Source organism: Musa acuminata, chromosome BXJ2-1 (genome assembly GCF_036884655.1).
Source record: "Musa acuminata AAA Group cultivar baxijiao chromosome BXJ2-1, Cavendish_Baxijiao_AAA, whole genome shotgun sequence".
Lineage (NCBI taxonomy): Eukaryota > Viridiplantae > Streptophyta > Magnoliopsida > Zingiberales > Musaceae > Musa > Musa acuminata.
The window spans coordinates 10385723-10396953 of record NC_088338.1 but is presented as its reverse complement, the minus strand read 5'-3'; the positions used below and the strand labels follow the sequence as shown (position 1 = coordinate 10396953).

Below are 11231 nucleotides of genomic sequence, written 5' to 3'. Positions count from 1 at the left end.
ATAGCAATTTACTTCTGATGAGCAAAATTAGTGATTAAAATTAAGTCAATTCATTCAAAAATAATAAAAAAGTTTTTTTGCCAATTCATTCAAAATGATATACATTTTGAGATGAATGAACCAATTAATCAGTTTTATATTAAAATACTTTTTAATTTTAATATTTTTCCTTCAAAAAAGATTTATCTAAATTTCTTTTAGAAACAAAATCAAGATGATGATACTTGATCAATTGTGTTCAATATTGAAATGGTCCTTTTCCATTAGTCAATTTCAAAGTTCCACCTGTAGCACAGTTGCATTTTGTTGACTTCAAGCCTCAAGTAGATAGATCATAACCTAATTAAATAAAGCTCAACTTGCATGATCTCAATCTTGACATTTGATTAGATATCATGATCACACATCAAATTTTCCAGGTTTATGGCTCAGTCAAGAAGAAGTATGTATGGAAATGAGTGATGACCAAGTCTATCTAGAACATGTATGCATTATTCAAAATGTTTGGACCAGATCAAAGAGAGAACATCACAATCTAAATGGTCAGACAAATTAAAGACTGTCCACATAGCCATCATTATCAATGCAAGCTTGATATCCCATTGCATGTTGTGGACTTAACATGACTAGTTCAGCATCTGCTATCACCTTTGAATGAGTGTTGATAAGATACAGTTGGCATTGGAGGTCACAAGAAACCTTTTCATCAAAGAAACAATCCAAGGGTTTCATTGGAAGCATACAAAGAGTCGATCCATGATGACACCAAGTTGTCTTAATGCTATATCATGTTTACTGCAGTCTCAAACTCGAGATGCCTCAGTGATTACAATATTAATTGATTTAAAGGAAAAGAAAACCAAAACAAGATAGACAGCAATTCAAGTATCGACACCGAGATGTTTGATTGAGTAGCTTTAAGTAACTTTGCTGAAAAGTACATGTATTTACTGCTACAAAGCATTTGGCAACCGAAATTATCCACAAGTTCATGTATTTACAGTCGGCGAGGTTGGTCACGCACTTGAGTATCTGAACAAAGGAAGCAAATCTTCATTACAACACTGGAGGTGTTGGTATCAGCAGTACAATGTACAATATGTGATTTCTGAGTACACACATCAAATCCAGTTCTTCCTCTTTGCTCGGAACATGAATAGCTTGTCCCTCCACCGGGCTGTAACAAAAGTTAGTCTATTAGTTGCACAAATCAATTGAATATGATTATAAAAACAGGTGATAAAATACCAATGCAGTTCAGATTAGGATTCAAATATAGTTTAACAACTTCTTTCAGCATTTTGTGCTTTGGGAAAGGACAAAGGTGTCGATAAGCTTATTGACGGTGTAAGGTAAATGACACATTTGCTTCTATCACAAAGGAGAGACATCGAGACAGTTAAGGAACTTCTTGGGACCCAAAGCATTTTCCTCACAAGGGTTCGCAATAGAAAGCTCATAGATCATTTATAACTATAGTTACAAATTTATTTCACCAAGTGCACAAACAAGGTTCAATATGTTGCTAGAAAAAAACTATGTCGAAATTTCCCCAAAAAGATGATTGGGATCTGAATGCAAAACCATGGAAAAAGAGATGAAGATCATTTGATCATACCAGCGTCTCTGTATCTTTCCTCAACCGAAGCAATCATCATATTACGGAGCATATCAAATTCTTCAGCTTCGTAGCACGGCTGATCGTCAGGCCTGTCAGAAACAAATGTTTTAATGTTGGATGGCATGAGATCAACATAGGCCTAAACCACAACCTTGGACAAGTAGGACAATTAGAAACAACTTGAATATCTCTGCTACTGTACCATGCCTGGATCCAAGTGAAAGCTTATACATATGTGCCTTCAGCCTATCTCATCCTAAAATGACATCCTGATGGTTGATATTGACAAATTGAATTAGAATATGAATCAAGTGCACTGAGCATGCCAATTGTCAGTTTCGATGATACAAACTACAGAGTCCATGCTATAGAAAACCACACTCAGAGAAGTAGTAGTGGAACTCCAGCGTACCGGTGTGGTCATGACAAACCAAACAACCTATCACATATGTTAGTGGTCCAACTTATGAGGAATAGGTGAAACAAGCAATGCTCTCTATGCTACAATGTGATATGATGGATGGATAATCTATACAAGCCACGCCACCCAAGCAGTCAGCATGTAACCCATTGGAGGAGTATCAGCAGTGGGCACAGGTGTGTGCCATACTGCACATGGTATTTTAATTGGGCACACACTGTGCCAGTCCACCAGTCCATAAACCTGAGGTTTGCCAATCCACAGGATCCCCTCCTGATAACTTTCTCATCTTGTGATGTGCACCCTATACGGAAGGTTTTATGAGAGACCAGGCAGAAGGTTTTTTTTGTTTTTCCGAGATGCAAAACACTGTTTCAAGAAAATGCATCATCGAAGCAGAAACAAGCAAGGACCTCTTCGAATTTATTTGTTAGACATATCTCCATAGTCTATTACAAAAACATTTAAAAGAAGTTACCTATCAAGTTCTGTGAATAGAACAATGTCTGATTGAACAGTTGATGCTGCTGACTTGGTCGGCTCAACTATTCTCATTCCGTTGCTGTATACAAGATGTCTGTTCACTTGTATGGGCACCTGAATGATTTTTAAAGTAAACAAATTCAATTCTAAGATGCATAACGAAAGATAAACTTTGACAGAGTAAATAACACAAATATGCTGCAGTAGAAACCTGCATTTTGATTCAGTTAATAACTACTTCATCATTCAGTTATAAATGCATATATATACTAGTGAGACAAATGCATATATGTCCTGTGTTCAAATTATATCATTTCATGAATACATGGAAAAACATGTAAACAACCATTGATGGATCTAATCAGATTTAATACACTGACAAGATAAATGTATGTGCAACTACATCAATAAGTAGGCCTGTTGTTGGCACAGGCCTGACCTTCAAAATCTAGAGCTAAGGTCAACATCAGCATGAGTATGAACTACTGCAACAAAAAAATAAGGATACCCAAGAACCATTTTTGATGCAGGAACTCTGATGTTAAGGATTTATCCTAAGCAGATTTTTCAACTGAAAAATGAAAAACCAAGAAGGAATTTTTCAGAGGAACGAAGACTCGAATACATTGTGAAGTGGGCATTCAGTGACTCTTATTTTGACTATCATGAATCCCATGACTGCAGTATATTCCTTAATTTCACCTATAAATCTATCACACAACCCTTAGGTCTCTGTCTTCCGTGAACTGTGCTTGTTTCCCAACCATCATCTCCAAGGCATGAATGAAAATATTCTAGACTTGTAGTTGCTCATATTTCCTAAATCTATTCTTGAAGTTCTATTATTTGAAATTACGTAGCAGATTTTTGCTTCCCTTCTATATCCTCCTCAGCAATTTGTAGCATGGAAATTGTTGTTATGTCTTCCATATTTCATCTTGACTATACTTGAATGATTATATGCAAATTTCTCAGGAAAAGTACCTAGGATGGATATAATAGGAAGAATGCTAGCCAAGATCATGATAAATAGAACACCATTAGCCAATATTGCTAATCTACTTTTGGGATCATACCATCATCTACCAATTACCTACAAAAGAAAATGATCTCCGAAAAATCCATGAAGTATGGAAGATTAAGCCTCTCTTAATGCTTTAACAGATCAAAATAAAAGGCGGGAAAACATGGTTGAAGAAAGAAAAATGGCAATTCAAAGTACATTCTGCACAATTAACCAAAGCATAAAAAGACCATATAGCTTCAAGTTGCAATGAAAAAAAAAATCTTACTTTGCATCGAGCAGCTATATTAATGGCATCTGAAGGCCGGAGATCAAAGCTAATAGTATCTTTTCCATTTCCAATCTGCACGCGAGCACATGTTTAGTTTCGAATTAATTTAATTTTACAGACATTAGTATGTAATATGGAGAAGATGATATTTGCCTTTGTCAGGTATAGTTGAGAGAAGTAAGCTTCATTCACTCGCTTAGTGACTCTAACAAGTTGTACCTGAAAGAAGATGCCTCTTCTCATAATTACATAATTCTACAAGAATAGAAGCCTGAAACTACAATACAAGAGTAGCCAAAGTGATACGACTAACAGCATACATTGACAGTAGATTATCTAATTGGTAAGAAAGAAAGGCTCCCTCGATTAGTTACATTCAATAATCGATAAAGTGTGAGCACATATTAAACCTTTGAACAGGCAAATAAGAGCAAGAAAGCTTGACCAGTTAACTTTGGAGAACCCAGGAAACAATTATGGGGATGTCAAAATTGGATGCATATAGAAGAAAAAGATGATTCAAACAACTTTATTCTGCTCCAACTTACAGCATATCCCATCTTCTCAATCATCTCTTTGACTACTTCATAAACAGTTGGTCTAACCTGAGAAACACAGTATCCCTTATTTTAGAAGGAAAAGGGTGTAAAGTTAGCTTCATAATTCACAAATGCTAACAGATCTTACAAGCTGAACATTGTTGATAGCAGCCATTAGCATAGTACATGGCATCTCCACTAGAAAAGGAAAAACATGTTACACATAACTTTTTGAAATTAGACATGTATATAGAAAATACTCAATTCAGAGGAAGAACACATACAGACAAGGATAGGAAGCAAAATATCACTTCCATCTTCCATTTTTAATACGATAACAGGGCGAGGAGCATAGTACAGTAAGTTTCCAGCTTGAGGGTCATTATGCACACATCTTAAATGTCGGCCATCACGCATCTTTATCATGAGACCATCTGATCTGCTTCTCACCTCCACTACATGAAACAGAAATATATCAACTGATAAGAAACTTCATATTCCCTCAAGAAAATCTTAATGCCACACATAACAATAATTAATTTGTTGTTGAACATCATATGATACTAAAAACCAAGGATCACTGTACCGCCCGAAATGGTATGATTTGGGTAGCATGCACCGGTCTAGGCATGGACCGATATGTGGGCCACCTTGTTTCGGCCGGTCTGAATTAAAATAAAAAAATCAAAAAGTGGTGAGCCCAGTCCATTTTAGCATTAGAAAAATTAAAGAAAAAAAGGAGATTAGGGCTCTTCTAGCGAAGTCATGGTGTTGCCTCTTCGCTACTACGATGCTGCAGTGGCACTACCTCTTCCTCTTCACTGCTGCAGTGGCACTCTTCGCCATTGTGATGCTGCTGCTTCCCTTCAACGTTGTCGCTGTTTCTCAAGTATTGCTACACTTTTCCTCCTCCTTTTCTTTCTTCTTCTTCTTTCTTCTTCCTTTCTCCTTCTTCCTCCTCTATTCCTCCATCGGACCTTCCTCTTCAACCTCTTTTTCTTCCTCGTCAAAACACTGATATGCACCGACGTACCATGTGTTGGTGCATTGGTACGAGGCGGCATGTGTCGTGCCGCCGATCGGCCAACACACTGGCTTAGACTGATAAACATTACCAAAAACGAACCACATAAAACAATAAGTGCATTGTGGATGTGCATGTCTTGATTCCTGTATTTTGTTAGTGCCAAAATTACCTATACAGTATACTATGTCAAGGCACTAGTAACCCTATGTACACATATGATGCTGAGTATTGGACACTGAGAACTAGATGTTTGCAACGTAACTCAAACCCTCAACCACTTAATTGGTCAACCAATGCACTAACCATTAAGATGCCTCTGCAGAGACTACAGTATAATGTCCTTTTACTTCCCTCCTTAACCCTTTATTCTTTCCAGAGAGGTTAATTCTCCTCAAAACCTACAAAGTATCTACACTATCATGAGAACAGATGGATAACAAGAATATAGCAAAGCTGATATTGTGGTTTTGAGCCTCAACCTAAACTCACATACAATGCAAAGGACAAATTGATGTGACTAGTTTTGTGGATTAATTTATTGCAGAACTATATTCATCTGTAGCTTAATGAAAGAATTTTTTATTGTGATTGATCGTCATAAAAATAATATAGAAGATCATTTGATTGAAACTGTAAATCAATTTGCTCATTGTATGAATTATTTCATATGTTTCAACCAGTAGCAGGAGTTCATAACAAAAAGCTCGAAACAAGACAACAAAAAAGTAATTTCAACAAAAACTCCATTGCAAAGTTGACCTCAGACCAAACATTATTTTTCCATCAATTATTTTGCTAAAAAATAACTTAAACAATTAAAAATATTAATAAGAGTTAAAAAAACCAAAGCATCTATATACAACAACTGAATATGGAAACAGAAGGTGGTGGTTCAAGAGATTACCAGCTTCAATTACACTGGAGTTAATATATTCCTCATCGTTCTCGCTGAAGTTTCCAGCTATGCTGCCATTTCCGTCCGAAGAGGAGCTGAAACTACTTTGAATTGACCTCAATTTCTTTTTGCATGGTTGGAGGAAACGACCATATGTTCTAGTTATGGTTCTGAGTCTACAAGAGGACCCCCAAAACGCACTTTGCAAATTTCTAGCCTTTGCAAAATGAATGTTAATAAGTGGAGCAGAACTTCCAACATAGTTTGCACAGACAGCATCAGTGTGGCAAACAACTGATCCCTTCAGAATTCCCATCTTGCTCTCTACCTTACGAGACAATTATAAAAAAATAAGCAGTTTAAACAAGTCGATGGTATAAAAAGTCAGCTAGAAATTATAAAATATAGATTGGTATAAGGGTGCACTTCAACTAAAGAAAAAATTACAAACTAAACTTCAATATACAACACACTGATGGTTAAGTTTTGACTTCCCAAAGATGGACAAAATATGCTAGAGATAGGAGATGAAACTAGATAGTTCAACAGAACATCTGCATCATTAATCAAACTTTAGATTATATAAAAAAATTTCCATTTGTTATTAAGCCTAAGCTCAAGAGAACTCATGGACTTGATTTCAGTTGTTCATGGGTTCATGCTATTCCCTCAAGACAAAAACAAGATTGCTTTTTTAACAATCCTTGAAGAAATAAACAAAGCAAGGGTTGATCAGACTCATGTTAGAATAATTGCCCATATGTGATAGGTTAATCTTGCACATGATATGTGATGCATGACTCATGGTTCTATGTTTCACTTGGACCGATACATATTGGGTCCTATGTACTGATCCAATGGCTTGTCAGGCAGGAGGCATGGACCATGGCCCATGTAGCATGTGTATGGTATGTGTAAGCATACCATGTGTCAATACGCTGTGTTGGTACGCCAACAAGTATTGGTTTGGCCAGGACCAGCATGGATCCGGTACCCGAAACATAAAACCATGGCAAGAATCCTTGCATCACCAACTAAGAAGTGACACTAGGCAGCAGGAACCTCATTTGGAAAATCTTTTGATCTAATAATTTCCAACAATACCAAGGGAATGAGAATCATCTGCCAATTTCACCTTTGGTCAAGTAAAATTGATATAAAATTGTCATCTACATATTCTTTTAGACTAATAAAAGAAGTATATGCAACTCTCAGTAGAAGAATAGGATGCCTACATGAGTTCAGAAATAAGAATAACTATTCATAAAAGTTATATGTGTCATTTGCAACTTGTCTAGGTTCATAAACTGATAATTTCATGTTCATGGATTCCCAAAGAGAAAGGGAAGAAATCAAATGAAAGGGGAGGCCATGACTTTTTGAAGCTGGGATTAGCATCACCATTTCTTGTCCTATCGTTTTGTTGATCTTTCTCGGATTATTTCATTTTCTCTCATTTTCTTTTGGCATGTACATAGGATCAATCGTCCCATGTTCTCAAGTTAAACATTACCTATGAATGAATCAGGGGAGGGGTCCCTCCTACTTTCTTGCTCCAAAAAAGAGTCAACAGACATGTCTCACAATGAGAAGCAATTATGTCTCTCGATATATTGCAGATTTTCTCCAATAAAAAAGATTCTGAATCAAAGATTTTGCTTTACTAAATCACCTTCAGTCCCTCATGCCACTTTACCAAACGCCTTCTCAGGTGATATTTCTGAAAAATCTATGATTACACAAACGTCAAATGAAAACCACAAAACTTGAAGGCATTAATGGGGTTAGTATGCAGCAAGTGCTCATCCTGTTTCTTTCCCTTTTCCTCATCATATCTTCCTCAGAAGCAAAGTTCACTCCTGTTCATATTCCTTTTGAATTCATCAAATCCATAAATCATCAAGTAAAAGCAATCATTCGAAACCACAGCAAGAAGGCCTGAGCCTTCCATGATCAACACAGGAACATAAGGAACTATACTACAAAGATCAAGCAGAAACGCAACACTCAATGGAACATCTCATCCATCAAACTGCAGCAGATGATCAAAGAACCACAGAACAACAATAAAAGCATAATACACCAACTGGTGTCTCGGTAATCAAACCGCTTTACCTGCAGCCAAAATACAGACGGTCCCAGACTGTGAAGCTCCAAGTCCAAACGATCAAGAACGACTCAAAGATCTGTAAAGGATACTTGGGATCATCTATCAACGAAAAGACCAAGAGAACCCCACAAGAGGATGAATCCCAATCGCCAGTGTCTCGGATACTTTGTTTTATTGAGATCTCGTTCCTTATCTTCTTCCATGAAAAGTCGATACCATCCCCGGACAGCGAACGCTAAATTCCGAGATCCCAGGGAGGGTATTATAGTCATTTCAGATAGAGAAAACCGGGGGCGATCGTTAGATTCGCGCGAATATAGTGGCGAAAAGATTTCAACCACCAAATAAAAATAAAGAAATAGTAAGCCACTTGATATAATAAATTATTGGATAAGGATTCAATTAAAGCATTTATTCTGTTAAGGCAATCGAATTAGGTGTATTAATACAAATGATTTGGGTTTTTTCCCTATATTTTTCGAGAGTGAGTGAGAGAGAGAGAGAGAGAGAGAGAGAGAGAGAGAGAGAGAAATCTCTTTTAATTCTATGGTTTAAATTTATTTGGTGGAGCAAATATCTTGGGTCCTTTTCATGTTTGTGCTTTTGTGTGACCTTTTATGTACCTTAAAGAATTAAGAATTCATATATGTATCCCACCCATTGACTTCTAACCAAAAAAAAATCTAGATTAGACACTATCCACCATCGTTATCTGTCACTACTTTGAATCTCTAAAATTTTTAATCTGAAATATTTTATCATCGTATTAAAGCTTTTGAAGGGAATTAATATTTATTAGAACTAAAATACCTCTCCTTTATTAGTTAATCAATTGATATGAATACGTGGGAACATGGTATGTAATTTCGAATGATACTGTCCGATACGGGCGGTACATATTGGTCCAATGGCATATCAGTACGTGGACCATCCGCTACCAGATGAACCGTGCTACAGTGCTACAGTAAGAGGAAATCACTCGGTAAATCCTGGTGTACCATTCGGTACGCCTTGATGTACCGCTCGATATGCTGGTATCGTACCGTATTGAACTAACCTCGAAACATCGATACGGTACGGTATTATATACCTTGCATGGGAACCACCTTATCAATTATGTCGACCCCACTTATCTTTCAATATTTTTTTTCTTTTTCACACAAGCTAATTATAAATTATTCCTTACAATTAGTTATCTTTATATCTAAATTCCTACACTTTAAAGAGTTATATTGAAATTTTTATCCTTATAAAAGTAAAATATTGATATTCTATTAAAAATATAATTTTATAAGATTAAAAATCAAGAGAGAGAGATTTTGTTGAAGTAACAAAGTTAAATATTTTACTTTCGTAAGTATAGAAATCTCAATATAACTTTTAAAAATATAAGGATCGAGATGTTAAAAATAACTATATATATATATATATATATATATATATATATAGATTAAGGAAATACTATGAAATTAATTTTGTAAATAGTAAATAAACAATATTGTATTGACAATAAGTTTAGAAATCACAGATCTGTTTCTAAGATTAAAATAAATAAGAAAAAAAAGAAGACTTTTAAGAGGAAGAAATCGAAGTTATATATTGAGGACAAATGGAGAAAAAATAATATAAAATGACATGAACATATTCAAAGGAGAAGTATAGATATAAAATGAGACAATATGAAGAATAATTTACGAGAAGATTTTAGTGATCTTGTTTTTATGCATTACATAGATTCAGATGATGGGAAAATATACACATAGCCACCCTTAAATAGTTAGGATAGTCGATGACTTTAATTGTTCTCTCTCTAAATTGAACTAGAGCACCTTGTTGTCTGTGTTGACTTTAATTGTTCTTCCTCTCTCCCTCTCTCTCTCTCTCTCTCTCTCTCTCTGTGTGTTCTATATGTTAGAATAGTAATGTAATAAATGGACTAAGACCCCAATGATTTACTCAAGAAATGAACGTTGGATAAGGCTCAAAGACTTTAATTGTTCTTCCTCTCTCTCTCTCTCTCTCTCTCTCTCTCTCTGTTCTATATGTTAGAATAGTAATGTAATAAATGGACTAAGACCCGAATGATTTGCTCAAGAAATGAAAGTTGGATAAGGCTCAAATCGAGAAGAGTTCCGTGGTCTTGGGCCTACTGTTTTGGTCTGAGATGGCCTAAGATGGTCTTGGATATAAACTCATATATATACAGTTTCTCTACCTTTGGAGACACAAAATTTTGTTGCAACATTGATCATATGGTTTGTCAATTGGGTGTTGATTGGATCACACAAGTTCAAACTAATATATATTGATGAGTATTTATTGGTCTGATAAAATACCAATATCGAAATCTATAACTTGATTAATGATATATCATCATTTATTTTAATTTTTTTTGTGTTATTCAATGGTATTATGTTGGTATAAGACGGCATACCATCCGGTATTGGAGTAAAATATATAAAAATTAGATATTATAAAAGGTCTATTTCAGGAGGAAATCAAGAAAAGGGAAGGATCATGAAGAGAGGAGTAATAAAAATCAATACAATGTCAATGGAGGTTTTAAGCTCATCTTTCATACTTATATTAGTTAATCTTTTATTAGGTAAGATGGGATATTATTACCTTTCTGATTCTTCCACAACTGGCCACTGCATATACTCAACCTGTTGGGGTTTGGAAAAGGTTTATGCAGCTCAAATTGTGAGTGTGTATATCATCAAAGATTGTGATTAATAAAAGATAAGATTTTCCGGACATGTTAATGTATTTAAGTTTTTTCACTTTTTCAATAAAACTTCTTCAATAGTTCTTATCTTCTATTCTTTTTATCAGATGTC

At 35.4% G+C, this 11231-nt stretch overlaps 1 protein-coding gene across 3 annotated transcripts; it reads right to left on the bottom strand.

Moving 5' to 3' along the window:
* Positions 1-880: 880 nt before the first annotated feature.
* LOC135598879 (bifunctional nuclease 2-like) lies at positions 881-8552 on the bottom strand. 3 transcript variants are annotated; one of them, XM_065093300.1, is made up of 11 exons: positions 8397-8550; positions 6291-6609; positions 4644-4814; positions 4508-4557; positions 4369-4425; positions 3974-4039; positions 3818-3892; positions 2521-2639; positions 1619-1710; positions 1121-1177; positions 881-1032 (listed from the first exon to the last, which is right to left on the bottom strand). In XM_065093300.1, the coding sequence occupies exons 2-10, from the start codon at positions 6595-6597 to the stop codon at positions 1122-1124; spliced, it is 993 nt and encodes a 330-aa protein (XP_064949372.1). In that variant the 5' UTR covers positions 6598-6609; positions 8397-8550; the 3' UTR covers positions 881-1032; position 1121. The 3 variants fall into 3 exon arrangements, with proteins under 3 accessions (XP_064949372.1, XP_064949371.1, XP_064949370.1); XM_065093299.1 differs by having other exon boundaries at positions 881-1177; positions 6291-6605; positions 8397-8552; XM_065093298.1 differs by having other exon boundaries at positions 881-1177.
* Between the last annotated feature and the right edge of the window lie 2679 nt (positions 8553-11231).

Excerpts from the sequence above, each read along its gene's own strand:
- LOC135598879 (XM_065093299.1), bottom strand. The coding sequence starts at position 6,597 with ATGGGAATTCTGAAGGGATCAGTTGTTTGCCACACTGATGCTGTCTGT. Across the intron at positions 4,040-4,368 it reads TTGAGAAGATGGGATATGCT|GTACAACTTGTTAGAGTCAC; the intron begins GTAAGTTGGAGC and ends ATCTTCTTTCAG. Across the intron at positions 3,893-3,973 it reads CTCAACTATACCTGACAAAG|ATTGGAAATGGAAAAGATAC; the intron begins GCAAATATCATC and ends GCTCGCGTGCAG.